General features: G+C 38.6%; 1 protein-coding gene across 2 annotated transcripts in view; it reads left to right on the top strand.

The window, feature by feature from the left end:
- The window catches only part of VPS8 (VPS8 subunit of CORVET complex), a 247,030-nt gene that overhangs the window by 1,141 nt on the left and 229,402 nt on the right, over positions 1-16,487 (top strand). For both annotated transcript variants that reach the window (XM_059391373.1, XM_059391372.1), the window contains exons 2-3: positions 10,365-10,611; positions 11,556-11,624. In XM_059391373.1, the coding sequence (XP_059247356.1) occupies positions 10,459-10,611; positions 11,556-11,624 (222 nt within the window). In that variant the 5' untranslated portion in view covers positions 10,365-10,458. The remainder of the gene's footprint in view (positions 1-10,364; positions 10,612-11,555; positions 11,625-16,487) is intronic.

Raw genomic sequence — 16,487 nt, 5'->3', positions numbered from 1 at the left:
TTACTCTTCTGGCTAGGAAGATAGGGTATTTGATTGGTAACATCCCTAAAATTACTTGTTTGGAGTGGAGGAGGAGCAGTTTTCCAAAGGAAAGAGAGTGAAGGGATGTTCTAACTGTAATCAGAGACATGGGTTTGCTTACGGTTAAATTTAAGCAGAGAGCAAATTCTGAACCCTCTGGTATAGCTGGCCTGTTCCTTTAGAAAGCAGAGTAAAGATAAGTGGGTGGTGGAATTTTGGTTGAATTCTTGGCTATATATGTCAAAAAGACAGATGTGAAAAGTATGTTATGTGTTTCACATATGTTCTATGTGAAAAAATTCTTTTCAGAGTTCTAAGATAATAGTGTGTTGATTATTCTTCATTTTCTTTGTGTCTGGACCAGCATCAGCGGTTGGATGTTTTTTTGTCTTCAGGATATTGAGGCATTGTGGCACTTTTAAAAACATTTTAATTTTTTTTTTTTCAGTGTTCCAAGAGTCATTGTTTATGCACCACACCCAGTGGCACTTTTTAGCTATATCTCTTTCATGAAGATCTCAACCATTTCATACCATATGTCAGTTATATATGTGAATGAAAAGTGCGACGTTTTACACTTAGGGAAGTATGTTTAACTTTTGATCTGTTTATCGTTGTCACAGAGGTTAGATTGCCTCTTGAGCTACAGCTTCAGGTGTAAACTGTATGTATTTGTAAAATCAGACTGTTCTAGTCATAACTGAATCTTGAATTAATGTTTGAATGATCTTCATTCTATCAGCCCCTGTGTTAACATCTTCCCAGAATAAAGAGAAAACACCTGCCTTCAGTAGTTACAAATTCCAGGGAAGGAAAATGATTGGCCACGTGGATACAGGACGGTCATGTGCTTACTCTTCTGGCTAGGAAGATAGGGTATTTGATTGGTAACATCCCTAAAATTACTTGTTTGGAGTGGAGGAGGAGCAGTTTTCCAAAGGAAAGAGAGTGAAGGGATGTTCTAACTGTAATCAGATTTGTTTTTCCTCTGCAGTTCAGTGAGAAGTTTCCTTTTGCTCTTTACCAAAGCAAACCAAACCAAAACAAAAACAAAAATTAAAAAAAAAAAACAAACCCAAAACAACAACAAAAAAACCTCTTGTGACTCTACATCCATCTTGACCCCTAACCAAGAGAAATTGAGGTGACAATTTAAATAATTGGAAGCTAATTAAGATGAGTTGGAAGGCCAACATCTACTCAACCTACAATTGAATGGAATCCTGTTTTCTTTGCATTTAACTTATAAGAATTCACTCATACCAGTTTAGTTAAAAAGAAAGGAGAGTATACATGTGCTTCTTAGGAGAAACTCTCTGAAGGGAGGGGGTGGATCTTGGAAGAGTAATTCTTATAATAGTGGGGACTTACTGGAAGCTGGAAAGAAGTGATTTTTCCCCCTCTTTAATTCTTTTTATCTCATACACATGTAAAACTGATAATAATATTAGGTTTCATGCATAACAGATATTGTAGATCTAGTTCTTACTATTATTATGTATATTGTCATAGGGAATTAGTTTTTTCTTTTTTAGAATGTGGCTAAAGGTTGTGCCTGACCATTTGTAATAGTAACTTAGTAACATAATAGTAACTTAGCACCATGCTACCAGCAAGCCTCAGGTACTCTTTTCCTTCACTTTTTAACAAGACAAGTTTAGTGAAGGAGAATGATGTTATTAAGTGCATATTAACTGGGAACCTTCTTTGGTTTTCTTTTTGTTGTTTCATATGCACTTCCTAAATTTTAATTGATTACTCTTACTTAGACATTTACTAAGAGAAGAGAAAGAGAAACAGAGGTTTGGGCTTTTTCATGGTGGCAGCTCTGAGCATTGTGGGCCTAAATGTGCCTACTATTTTTGGAAGGAAACTCAGGCCAGGTGTGCATCTCACCCAAGTATGTAGTGGCATTGTTAATCTAACATAGGGTCTGTTTCTGAAGGCCATGAGTAAAGTGAAACTTGAGTACCCCTGAGAAGTACCTGGGAAAGAGTCATGGCAGAGACTGACCTATCTCTCAGGATGTGTGACACAGCTGGTTTTTGCTCCCTGTTGGAATGGCGTGCTATTTGTGATTTTGAGCACAGGTGAAATGAATCCTTATGTATGAGGCATTCAGGAACTGAGACTGACCAAAAGGACAGCAGGTACCAACCTCCTATCCCATGCTCACCTTGAAGTATATAGTATTGAGTAGAATGGTGTGCAGAGTCCCCATTTCTGTGTGAATAATTTCCTTTTTTTCTCTTTACTTGTGCTGAAGATAAGTTGAATTCCTATAAATGGAATGGACATATGATACATTTCCACTGTTTTCGTCCTGACCTTGTAGGCTAGATTAATGTAAAAGAACACAAAACATCTGAAATTGTGGAGTTTGTGTCATGTTATACATGAACTAAATGATCATTTAAACAGATCAGTGTTAAGGATTGTAAAAAAAAGTCTCATCTAGGTGCAAAGAATGGGCCTTGCAAGGTGGGAATTTTTTGGGGTAGAGTGATTAACCATACCTTATTTTGAAGCCCTCGAAGCCATTGATGCAGTGTTGCTTGGCTGCTTATGGGGGGGAAGAAGGGCGGGATTGGTGGCTTGATTAGTACTAGGAATCCAGTGGTGACAAGGGAGATCTGTTCTTTGCTCTTCTGGAACCTGTGTTCCTTTCCTTCCTCAGGGAAAGCAGTGGTGTTCAGATGCTGAAAAAAATCATAGCAGTGTGACAAATTCAGTGAAGGAGAACGATGTTTTAAGTGCATATTAACTGGGAACCTTGTTCAGTTGAGCAGGACAAAAAAAGTCTTTTTGAGGAAGCAGAGTTTTAGCTGATATCTGAGGGATGAATATGACCAGCAGTAGTTGACAAGCCTGATTACATAAAGCTAGAACTCAATTATAGCTTGGCTTACTATGGCATAGATTCCTGTAGGCTGTGAGTCAAATAATATCCTATGAAGCTTAACAATTATAGGTAATAAAACTGTTCCATTTCATTTGCAACACAGGTGTTAGTCCTGTCTTCCGATTCTTGTGTTAATCAGCAAATATTTATTGAACACATACATACCTACGCAAGTCAACAAGCCCAGTGATGTGCAGTATACAAAGAAGCATGGCCGTGTCTCCTCTTCCCTCCTCTTTCCTTCCTTCCTTCCTCCCTTTCTTTCGTATAATAATAATACTAGGTTTTATGCATAACATAGATATTCGTAGACATAGTTCTTACTATTATTTCATATATTGTCATAGGGAATTAGTTTTTTCTTTTTTAGAATGTGGCTAAATGTTGTGCCTGACAATTCGTAATAGTAACTTAGCACCATGCCCCCAGGAGGTCTCAGGTACTTTTTTTTTTTTTTTTAAGATTTTATTAAAAATCTTAAAGAGAGTAGGCAAAGAGGCAGGCAGAGAGATGGAGAAGCAGGCTCCCTGCTGAGTGGAGAGCCTGATGCAGGGCTTGATCCCAGGAACCTGGGATCATGACCTGAGCCGAAGACAGAGGCTTTAACCCACTGAGCCACCCAGGCGCCCCATCAGGTACTCTTTGCCTTCACTTTTCTTTTCTTTTCTTTTCTTTAAGATTTTATTTATTTGACAGAGAAAGGGAGAGATCACAAGTAGGCAGAGCAGCAGGCAGAGATAAAGGGGGGGAAGGAGGCTCCCCACTGATCAGAGAGAGCCCGATGTGGGGCTTGATCCCAGGACCCCAAGATCATGACCTGAGCCGAAGACAGAGGCTTTAACCCACTGAGCCACCCAGGCGCCCCTTCACTTCTCTTTTTAACAAGAAAGTTTCATGAAGACAAGTTTAGTGAAGAAAGGGAACTTTTTGAGGAACCTCCATCCTGTTTTCCAAAGTGGCTGCACCAGTTGCATTTCCACCAATAGTGTAAGAAGGTTCCCCTTTCTCTGAATCCTTGTCAACATCTCTTGTTTCCTGTGTTGTTAATTTTAGCCACTCTGATGAGTGTGAGGTGGTGTCTTATTGTGGTTTTGATTTGTACTTCCTTGATGAGGATAGATATTATATTGATTGTTAAGGATTTATATTGAGCATCTTTTTATCATATCTTTTTACGTATCTTTTATGATTATAAAAATCATCTTCTTATGATATTGAACATCTTTTTATGTGATACATAAAGACATTTCTCCAAAAGACATTTCTCCTTTGGAGAAATGTCTATTCATGTCTTCTGTCCATTTCTTAACTAGATTATTAGTTTGTTCAGTGTTGAGTTTGATAAGTTCTTTATAGGTTTTGGATACTAACCCTTCATCAGGTATGTCATTTGTAAATACCTTCTCCCATTCTGTAGGTTGCCTTTTAGTTTTGTTGATTGTTTCCTTTACTGTGTAGAAACTTTTTATTTTGATGAAGTCCCAAGAGTTTATTTTTGCTTTTCTTTCCCTTGCCTCTGGTGATGTGATTAATAAGAAGTTACTATGGCCAAGGTCAAAGAAGTTTCTATGTATGTTTTCCTCTAGGATTTTGATGGTTTCCTTCTCACATTTAGGTCTTTCATCCATTTTAAATTTATTTTTGTGTATGGGGTAAGAAAGTGGTCCAGTTTCATTCTTCATGTACCTGTCCCATTTTCCCAACACCATTGTCAAAGACATTCTTTTTTCCACTGAATATTCTTTCCTGCTTTGTCGAAGATTAGTTGACCAAATAGTTGTGGGTAGAATTTGGACTTTCATACTGTAGGCACTGGGGAGCTGTTCAAAATGAGTCCATTTACTAGAGAGAGAGAATAGAAAACAAATAGAAGTTAATCATCTATTGTATTTTTCCTCACAAAACAAACAAGAAAACAGAACAAAGAAATGGAAGAAGAAAAATACTTGGATTGGGAAAGCCAGAAACAAAGTTGGAATGTAAAATTCTTTCCATATCGTGATTTCATGATACCTTCTTGGGGATACAGTAAGTTAAAAACAAAACTTGATTCGACTCACCATACTGTGAAAGGTGTCTCGTGCGACACTTTTAGGAGGAAAAGAGTGTCAGTGAATTAAATAGGATCCTGGAATATGAGCACGGTAAGGGAGGTTTGCCAAGGTAAAAACAAAATAACTACTACAATAAAAAAATTGGTGGAAGAGTTCTATGTTAACCCAGCCTAATACTGGTCACATTCTGGAATTGTTATTCATTTAGTCCGGGTTAAAAATGGGGTCATTAATGTTTATATGATACATATATTTATTTTTAAATGGTTCTTGGATCTATTATTAATTGGTTGGGAATAACTTTATTAATTAAGAGGAAATAGCCTTAAGAACTGTCAAGATGTTAGATAATCTTAAATCAGAACTGTTAAAGTAATAGTTTATCCGTGCTCGGAAGAGGACCACACCCCGGGTCCTCACAATTCTATGATCTACATTATCCTGTCAGATTCATGTTATTTCATCCTGGGAGAGACTAAGAAACCATTGATTTTAACTGTTACATTGTAGGTACTGTCCAGCTTAGTGAGCATCCCCTTGAGAACTGTAGGAACACTGGATGCAGGATGGTTAGGTGGAGAACTGGTTGTAGAATTTATCTCAGGAGGAAATTATCAATAGTTCATTGCCAGCCTTTGTACTGGGATAGCCCTTAAGTGGTATCTGAAGGCAGTGTCTGCAACATGTGTAATAGTAAGCGTCATATATTAAGCATTTCATCATTGGTCTGTGTATGGAATGAAGAGCTTGCTAAGTAAATATTTGGGCAACACCAAGTGATGAGGGAGGGATTAGTATTTCAGAATGTTGGCAGTAATACCAGAAATAAATTATTCGAAGTTTGTTAGTGTAGTCATTTCCTATTCTTGCTGTAACAAATTACCACAAATGTAGTAGTTTAAAATAATACAGATTTATCATTTTACAGTTCTTTAGTTCACTAGTATACAAGAACAGCACTGGTCTTACTAGGCTAAAATGAAGCTGTGGCAGGGCTGGGGTCCTTCTGGAGGCTCAAGGAGAGAATCCATTTCCTTGCTTTTTGCAGCTTCTAGAGACTGCCTAAATTCCTTGGCTCTGGGTATCCTTCCTCCTTCAAAACCTGCAACGTAGCCTCTCTCTGACCCTCCTCCTTCTTCTTTCTTTCTTTTTTAATTTTATTTGTTTATTTGTTAGCGAGGAGAGGCAGGGGAAATGGCAGACAGAGGAAGAAGCAGGCAGGGGGAGAAACAGGTTTCCTGCAGAGCAAGGAGCCCAATGCAGGACTCAGTCCAAGGGCTCTGGGATCATGACCCAAGCAGAAAGCAGAGGCTTTACAGACTAAGCCACCCAGGTGTCCCTGTGATCCTGCTTCTGTTGTCATATCTGTTCTCTGATACTTTCTTCTGCCTCCCTCTTTGACTTTGTAAGACTCTTGTGATTATACTGAGCCAAACGTGGATCATCTGCAAGTCCAGATCTAATTTAATCACACCTGTGAAGTTCCTTTGGCCATGTAAGGCAACATAGTCACAGGTCCTGGAGATTAGGACAGACATCCTTGGGCAGTATAATCTTGCCCACCACAGGGAGATTCAGGCACAGCTCAGTTTCTAAAAAAAAATGTGAGCACACTGCTCTAGTGAACTCTCCTCCCCCCCCCCCCCCCCCCCCCGCCAAAAAAAAAAAAATCTGAGCATGGTGATCTTTTGATTCCTATGTCTGTTTGGGTTGAATACATTTGCTGACTAACATAAAGGTATAATTGCTGGTAAGTGTTAAAAGAGGAAGTTGATATGAAAGCAGCATTTTAGAATGACTTAGTAGTATATCATACTTATTATTATAATTAGACTTTTTCTGAAGCATCTCTGAGGCTTTGCTGGAGGCTGTACTCGTCTTAAACCCATACTCAGGTACCTGGGTTGCTCAGTCATTAATCGTCGGCAGGAAGCCTGCTTCTCCTTCCCCCATTCCCAACCCTGCTTGTGTTCCTTCTCTTGCCTGTGTCTCTCTCTCTGTCAAATAAATTTAAAAAAAAATAAATAAATAAATAAATAAATAAACCCCCTACCATTTAACTCTTGAAGAAATTTCTAATCTGAGAGCTGAAGTGAGTTTATCCTTCTAATAAGGTATCCTATCATATTCTTAGAACTAGCTAGACCTTTACAAAAATACTCAATCTTGTTTCAGGATCTTTAACTTTGGACAGATGTGGAAATCTTGAGGAAATTTTAAATGATAATAGCAAATATTTCTTGAAAACCGATCCTGTGCCCAGGCGTTACTATAAATGCTTTACAGTCGTTATGTCATTTATTCCTCATGGTAGCTCTGCAAAATAGGTAGTTGCATTCTAATAGTCAGGACTGTCTGTTGTAAGTGATGGAAGAAAGAGAGAGAGAGAGTCAGGAGAGGATGCTGGCTTAAGTGGCCAAATTGCCAGAATGCTGTGACCAGAGCAAACATCATAGAAGATTGGAATTGGGGGTCCTGAGTGATATCAGGACACTCTTACCTCTTCCTGCCTCTGTTTGTAGGTTGACTTCATTCTTGCTAGAGAGAGAATCTGTTCCTAGAATGTAAATTCTGTTAGCAGAGGTGGTTCTCTAGTGACCTGTGTATAGTATGGTGTGTATAGTATGTGTTTAGGTGTTTAGTTGATACATATTGAATAAATGACCACCTTTTCTGCAGAACAGAGCCAGGTAGAGAGTGAGCATGCCGCTCACCCTTATTCCTCATTGTTTAGAGAACAGTGGAAGTGGCTTTTCCTCACCAGTTCCGTTTTAATGAATCCCGGTGAAGCACTCTGGCGACATTATGTGCTGTCTGTTACTAGGGGATTTTTGATTGGCAGCCTCCACAAGAACCATGTGGTTTGAAGGAGCCCTTCCCCCAGCAAGAGGGGGAAACAACACAAATGGCTGAAATATTTCATCTTAAAAAATGTAGAAATGGAGGGCTTAGATTGATCAAGGTCACAGGTAGGAACTGGTAAAAAAAAATCAGACCTGATTTTATTTTACTTTTTAATTTCTATTTTATTATTTTTTAAAAGATTTTATTTATTTGACAGATTGAGAAAGAGAGAGAGAGAGAGTACAAGTTGGGGGGAGCGGTAGAAGGAGGGAGAGAAGCAGACTCTCCACTGAGCAGAGAGCCTGATGCAGGGTTCGATCCTGGCACTCTGGGATCATGACCTGAGCCAAAGACCGACGCTTAACGGCCTGAGCCACCCAGGCTCCCCTTATAACTGATTTTTAACGGACTCTTTGGCTTATGTTCTTTGAATTTTGCCAGCATATCACAGTAACAGGAGCTCAGTCAAGAGAAGATTGGAAATCGACTAGAGTAGTCGTAGTAGTGGCAGGGTAGTGCTCTTTCTTCAGGGGATGCTTGATCATTTAAAACTTCTCAAATGTGGTGATGGTGTTCACAGGTGCTGAGCTGCCCTGAGAACCTCTTAACTAAGACCAGATAGGAGGCATAAAAAAAGAGCCAGAAAATATTGTTTTACTTCTTGAGTTATTTTGCAAAGACCAAAGTGAAGAATGAAATGTTTTCAGTTATTAAAACATTTAAATAGAAGTGGGTTTTGGGGAGTGTAGCTATTGTCTTTTCTATTATTTTAATGTGTAAGAAAAAACTTAATAACTGTCCTTGGGAATCACTGAATGTGAATTAGACTATGCATGTTTGCAAATATTCCTTGACTAATTGTAATAATTTTTCCCAAGTGATACAAATAAGAGAGCTTCATTAAGAAGGGGTTTGTCATGAGTCCATCTATCTTATTTGAAGGAAGGCATATAAATGTTAATGTTGCTTCTGCCCTTGGCCCACTGCAAGAGGAGAAGTGTATTTAGTACCTGAGATTGGAAAGCTACTCTCAAATGTTTGCCAGATATAGCGTGCCCTCAGTGATGTCTTCTAGGAATGCATTCTGTATCATGTGTTTGTAGGACTGGGCTTTAGTCTATCTTCTGTAACATGTGAAATAAATTAGTCTGTATTTGGTAATATACCAAATGTACTAGAGAGGGAAATTGGTTTCAGCTCTCTAAAAGTCTGTCTTCGTAGTCTACGTGTCTCTACAAATAGTAGATACTCATTTCTTTTAAACTGATAAAAATGAAACTTTGAGCAAAGTGAAATTCATCATTAATACTTTAAAAAGGAGCCTAATTGGATAAAATTGGCAGTGAATTTTGGGCATTAAAAAAAACAAAACCAATACCAGCAACTAATTTTCAACTCCTTTTTAAACAATTAATTCTTCCGGTGGCTTAGTTGTTGGTCTTTCTTTTGCCTTCACTTCATTAAGGAGTGGGATTGAGAGGAGTTCATATGGTTGGGAGGGTGGTGGGCAGTAGGTTGTATAGTTTGAAAAAGCTTTCCACAGAGAGTTACTGCATGTTGCTGGGTACTGTGGAAAACACCTTGTCTAGAAAACAAAATGACCTTTGTTTTTACTGTCATTATTACTGTGGCTTTTCTTTATTTTCATATTTTTATTTCTTTATTTCTAAACAGAGCTAAGTGATGGACTTTTAAAAATTTGGCCACTTATGTCCTAATTAGAGCACAAACTAAAACCATTTAAGAACAAATTTGATCATTGAACTTAAACATTATTTTCCTAAATATGTTTTTAGTTTTCTAGAGATTTGGCAGACAACTATTTCTTTTTGATACTGCATTGTATCATTTAGAGCTATGAAATATGTAAAACATTTGTATATATTTATTTTTCTTTAGTATTTCAGTTTTCTCTGAGAATGTCCATGTTTTTCCATGACTAGCTTTCTTCCTAGAAATCCCTAGTTGGCCGTGGTCTTATTTTATTCTGGCATTATTATTGTCTCCCATAATAGATCTGAACACTTAGGTTTGCTAGTGTCACATTAAGTGGCTAGCTATCTGTCCAGGGTCCTTTGTGACTACACTAAGCTTCTTGAGAGATCTGTAGCCTTGGATGGATGCCACCAACAAAACAGATCCTGTGTGTTTTTCCCCAGGGGAACTGGAGATCTACTCTGAGGTTTGGGAGGGGTTAATTGCAGTTCTTGGCACGAGATTACTGTCATGTTGTTAAAACATAAATCTGTATGGTACCAAGTGTAGTGGCTGAAAACTTACCCCAAGTCTATCATTATTACCAGACTTAATGACTTTGGGTGGTAGGCCACTTCCCAGACTCCCGAGTTAGATGTTCCTCCTTTGTACTCCCATAGAAACTCTCCCCCAATATCATACCTCAAACCATATTGATTTCTCTTTGCCTTACAATCAGATGATTGATGAAGAATCAGTTTCCACAAAAGTCTGACCACGTAAGTCTTTAGAATGTCTAATCAAGAAAGAAATATCTAAATAATGTATATTTTTCCTTTTTTGAAAAGAGATCATCATTGAGGTCGTCATGATCTAAGGCCAAATATTAAAACAAACAAAAACTTGCTTGGATTGCCTGAATTATAATTATTATAAGTAAACATGGAAAATGAACCAGACCATGAAAATGTGGAACAGAACCTCTGCGCCAAGACTACTGAAGAAGAGCTGAGTAAATCTTTCAATCTTGAAGCTTCGCTTTCAAAATTCTCTTACATAGATCTGGACAAGGAACTGGAATTCAAAAATGATTTGGTAAAAATTCAGCTTTTGTTAAGTGATGATGATGGTTAGAGCTGTGACCTGAAGACTCAGTCTTTCATTTCTGCATGAATTAATAGAAATCTATATGCAGATTTATGAGATAATATCACTCTTCATTTGTGTATATCATTACCATTTATGAAGCAGCTTAACACATGTTCTCATTTGAGCCTTACACACTCTGATGATCCATTTTAGAGAGGAAGAAGTTGAAGTGCAGTTGGCTATGTTAAATGAATTTTCAGGATCGTGGAGCTAGTGGTAGGTTTAGAAATCTTGTGCAGTGAGTTTTAAAAAATTGCTTATTTTTTTAAAGTAGGCTCCACACCCAGCATGGGGCACAAACTTATGACCCCAAGATCAAGTTGCATGCTCTATTAACTGAGCCAGCTAGATGCCCCATGTGCTGTGATTTTTTTTTCTCCATTGATTTGATAGTAATAAGCTTTTGTGACTGGGAGAATATTTAATCACAATTTGTTTGACCTAATCACTTCTCACCATAATTTATGAAATACCTAAGAAATGCAGTGTCAGACCCCTATATATTTCTTATGACCTTGTATATTATTTTGTATACTGCTTTCTACACTTAGAAAATTGGGGCTTGTCATGAGACATGCTGTTTTGTCCTGTTTAAAATGCACATGTCAAAGTCCTTGAACAGAAGCTTTCAGATGGGGCTGTCAAGATGGTGCCTGTCAGTGCATATTTGTCTTTGATAATCATCAAATATGTAGATGGGATAGAAAACCCTTCTGTAGTCTTTTGACCTGGTCCTTACTACCATGGATCATTGAGTTGGCTCTCTGCATGATCAGTTTGGTGATATGTTTGTCTCTTAATTGGTAATGGTTCTAATAAATTTAAACACCCTCACGATTCCAAGAGGGAAAGCAGCATTATATGAACATTCATTTCTTTTTTCTATTTAGATTGACGACAAGGAGTTTGATATTCCTCAAGTTGATACTCCTCCGACACTGGAAAGCATACTTAATGAGGTAAGTATATATTAATGGCCACGGTCATGTTACGGAATTGATTTTTTTTTTTTTAAGATTTTATTTATTTATTTGACAGATGGAGATCACAAGTAGGCAGAGAAGCAGGCAGAGAGAGAGGAGGAAGCAGGCTCCCTGCTGAGCAGAAAGCCCAATGTGGGGCTCGATCCCAGGACCCTGGGATCATGACCTGAGCCGAAGGCAGGGGCTTTAACCCACTGAGCCACCCAGGCGCCCCTATGGAATTGATTTTAATGCTTTTGGGTTGATTATAATGTATATCTAGATCTTCACTGTCCAGTATGGGAGTCATTAGTCACATGTGGTGATTGTAATTTAAATTAGCAATAGTTAAGTAAAAATTAAAAATTAAGTCTCTCAGGTGTACGGGTACATTTTTTTTTTTAATTTATTTATTTGGGACGCCTGGGTGGCTCAGTTGGTTGGGCCACTGCCTTTGGCTCGGGTCATGATCCCAGTGTCCTGGGATCGAGTCCCACATCGGGCCCTCCGCTCAGCGGGAGCCTGCTTCTGTCTCTGCCTCTGCCTGCTTGCGTGCTTGTGGTTTCTCTTTCTCTCTATGACAGATAAATAAATAAAAATCTTAAAAAAAAAATTATTTGTCAGAGAGAGAGAGTGCATACAAGCTGGGGGAGTGGCAGGCAGAGGGAGAAGCAGGCTTCCCGCTGAGCAAGGAGCCCAATGTGGGACTTGATCCCAGAACCCTGGGATCATGACCTGAGCTGAAGCCAGACACCTAATGGACTGAGCCACCCAGGTGTCCCTGTACAGGTACATTTTAAGTGTTCGGTTGGAACATGGCCAGTGGCTACTATAGTGTATAGCACAGATGCAGAGTATCTCCATTGTTAGAGAAAGTTCTGTTGGACAGCAGTAATCCAGACTATGAACTTCTCAAGGGCAGAAGCCGTGCTTTGTTCATGTCTATGCCCCGTAAAATGCCTCATACTTCGTAGATTTGAGAAAACATTTTAGTAAGCAAGGTGAAATATTAGATTCACATCACTTCTAAGGTTTATATTATGTTTCAGTAATAATCTCTACCAGTGATACTCAAAATGTTCATCCTCTGATACGAGATATAACCTTGAAATGCACCTCATCGCCTTTCTATGTAAAGGAAAAACCTCTACACTGTATCTTATGAGTACCATCTTTATTAAAAAGTATCCTGGAGTTTTGAAATGATATTATTCTTTTCTGAAGAAGCAGGTCAGAAAGGCTTTGTCAAGGAACTTTGTGGAAGTAACATGTTGGTGAAGTATGGGAACTTTTATGTATCTTACATCCGATGACAATTCAACTCCATCTTTTTTGCTTAAGACTCCTCTTGAAGTTTTATTTTCAAATTCGAGAAAGATTTAAATGCATGAATCTATTTTGGATCCATAGTTTTCTAAAAGATAATGATGCAGACATTCCCTAAAAGAAATGCCCACTGACCCCATAGCTGTGAGTGAGTTAGGTCTGTTATCTTTTTATTACCCTTTCACCTATACTTTGGGGATTGTAGCCAACACGTCATAGGATGCAAACTACTTTTCTCTGTAGCTATATCTTTTAGTATTCTTATATGACTTCAGTTTCTATTTTTATATCCATTTGGTGTTGCTGTTACTTTGAATATTTTAACTTAAAAAATGTATGATTGGTGTTAAGATGTAGCAGTTGAAATTTTGACATGGAAAGCTTTGGTCAATGAAAGAATAGCTGGTTATAATGATGCTTATTTACTGCTTTCTGATAGAGAAGATAACTTTCATTTAGAGATGAAGAGATTAATTTTGGTTAATCCTCATTTCAGTTATTTTACTAAGTGTGAAACAAAAGTAAGTTTAGAAGGTTGTATATAAAGCCATATTTGAACATATTTGTATGAAAATGGCCAAGGGCCCCTGGGTGGCTCAGTCAGTTGAGGCCCTGAGTCTTGATTTCAGCTCAGGTCATGATCTCAGGGTTGTGAGATTGAGTCATGCATTGGGCTCTGTGCTCAGTGGGCAGTCTGCTTGAGATTCTCCCTCTCCCTTTGCCCCTTCCCCCAACTCCCCCCCTAAAATAAATAAATAAATCTTCAAAAAAATGACAAATAAAATGCTCATATGAATGAAACTAGTTCATAGTGAAGAAAAACCATCTTTGCACAATTTACTTTTCTATGACTAATAGTAAGTATGGTCACTAGTGATTTACTGAGAAGAAAATACTTCTAAGCAGATATCATCCTTAGTAGTAATTTGGGTGCCTCACGTGTTTGGCTCATAGTGTTAGATGCTGGCATTATAAAATGCTCTATGATTGTCTCTGACTTTGAGAGAGAGTTAGAACTGGACATTGGCCAGCCTTCACATTTCCAAAGAGCTAGGCAGATGGATAAGTGAAAGCAAAAATGAAATTTAAGTTGTAGAACATTATGAAGATTATTGGGGGAAAAAGTATTAAAATGATTTTTAAAAAGAAAAAAATGATGGAAAGGGCAGAAGTGCGAAGTGTGAATATGTGCATGCATATATTCTATAACGTTCGTTAATACCGACCTGCCGAGAGATTGGGAAGAAATGGACAGCCCAGACGTTTTATAGACTGGAAAATTAGAGATTACAGAGACCTCCCGAATCACAGAATTTAGGGCATGAAATAATGGTACTAGGCCTTGTCATTGTCTGGAACTGTGCAACCTCTGAGGTTTTTAATTGTGCCACCCCCTTGCCTCCCCATTTGCTTACTTTCTTAAACCTGTGCTTTGACCGAATCAAGACTGAGTTTCTTCTTCCTTTCCTGTCTCCCAGTCTGGGAAGTTCCTGCTTCACTTCATTTCTTCTGTGCAGCCAGAAATGTATTTTGAACTTCTTATTCAAGGGTAGTGTACGTTGAGAAAAAGTGCGCAAATTGCAAGTGCGTAGCTTGGTGAATTTTCACAAACTGAACGCCTTGTGCAACCAGAATCCAGATGAAGAAATAAAACATTACTAACACCTCAGAATCTCCTTGTGTGCCCCTTTAGCACGTAAGCCCAGGATAATCACAATCCTAGCTTCTACTAGCCCTGATTAGCTTTCTTGCTTTGAACTTCATATAAATGAAGTTCACCATAAAAGTGGTGTCACTTTTGTTTTAAATTAGTTGATAATGTCTGTATGGGTCTAATTCCATTGGTCTTTCTCCACTTGCCCCAATATCACATTCCAATGTTTGGTATCTAATAGTCTCAGATCCTTGTTGTTGCTCTTCAAGATTGCCTTGCTTATACTTGGTCTTTTGCATTTCTATGTACGTTTTAAAATCACTTTTTATTTTATACACAAAGATACACACTGAAGGGCGCCTGGGTGGCTCAGTGGGTTAAGCCGCTGCCTTCAGCTCGGGTCATGATCTCAGGTCCTGGGATCGAGTCCCACATCGGGCTCTCTGCTCGGCAGGGAGCCTGCTTCCTCCTCTCTCTCTGCCTGCCTCTCTGCCTACTTGTGATCTCTCTCTGTCAAATAAATAAATAAAATCTTTAAAAAAAAATAAAAGATACACACTTAAATTTGGTAGGGTTGTATAGATTTTACATATCAGTGCAGGAAAATTGGTATCTCTGCTGTGGAGATAGTAATTTTAAATTTAGCCATATTGATAAGCTTTAATTCTCTTCTTCATTTTTTCCTTTCGTGTATTCTATAAGCCCTTAACCCTGGCTTAATTTAACTGATCTGTTTTCTTTAATTACATCCCCAGGCTGCTTAGGAAAATCAGATAAGATTCTGATTGACCTTCTTGCTTAAGCCCTTGGTGCTGCAGTTCTAATTTCTGAATTATTTCCTTTCCCTTTTCCCTACAGCCTTTTTCCACTCTACAGCTGTCAAGAGACAATCTCTCCTTGCTAATTCTAATCTTGTTCTTAGCAGACGTGTGTGTGTGTGTGTGTGTGTGTGTGTGTGTAGATATCTGAAAAGCAGTTGGAAATGGGCCTATACCTCAAGAGAAATGTTGATACTGAAGATACAGCTTTTGAAATCATTAGCATGATGCTGGACTTGAAACTATAGGTATGGATTAGCTTCTTCATACAGGAAGTGTGTGAAATTGGAAGTGAAGAGAGCTAAGAATATAATCCCAGAGAGTAGCATCAGTTAGAGGTTGGGCTGAGGAGAAAATAGAGAACATGACTGCTAGAAGAGGCCTCATAAGTTGGGAGGTGTAGCAGGGCACAGATGTACTGGAAACTAAGGGAAGAGAAAGTTTCAAGAAGTAGGGAATGGTCAGTAGTGTTAAATGATGTCAGGACAAGGGCATGCTAACTGAAGATAGGCCATGGATTTGGCTAGTACCTTCAGCAGAGGCCGTAGTCAGTAGCTAGCAACAGTGGAGAGTGTGGAAATAATGAATTGAGATTGCTCTCATTATGGGTGTCGATGGAAATAGTAAGGCAGAATGCAGTCCAGCAGAAAGAGGAGTATGGTCAAGAGCATTTTTCTTTAATGTCTGTTGCTCAGAATCAACCTGTTCAAAGCTAAACCCCTCCTTCTGCCTTATCTGTGGCTCTTCTGCTCTCTTTGTGAAACAGGTATCACCGTTTGCCTGGTTGTTCAAGCTAGAAACCTTGGAGTCCTCCTCGATTTCTCCTTTCCCACCCCACCTCCCAGCCCACTCTGTTTCAATGTAAACAGGGACCTTGTGTTTTCCAGTAATGTTTCTTTAATTTTTCCTTCTCTTGACCTCTTCTGCCGATTTCTTTGCTCTATTCTCTTTTTCCTTGACATTGCTATACCTTCTTACTGGTTCTTAATAGTTTCCTTGTCTCAGTCTCCCCCAGTGTCCTCATCTGTCTTCCTGCTGCCCTGGTTTTCCTTGTAAGAGGTG

The sequence above is a fragment of the Mustela nigripes genome, chromosome 2 (genome assembly GCF_022355385.1).
Source record: "Mustela nigripes isolate SB6536 chromosome 2, MUSNIG.SB6536, whole genome shotgun sequence".
Lineage (NCBI taxonomy): Eukaryota > Metazoa > Chordata > Mammalia > Carnivora > Mustelidae > Mustela > Mustela nigripes.
Note: the sequence above shows the minus strand (reverse complement) of the source record. Positions and strands in the feature narration are given on the sequence as shown.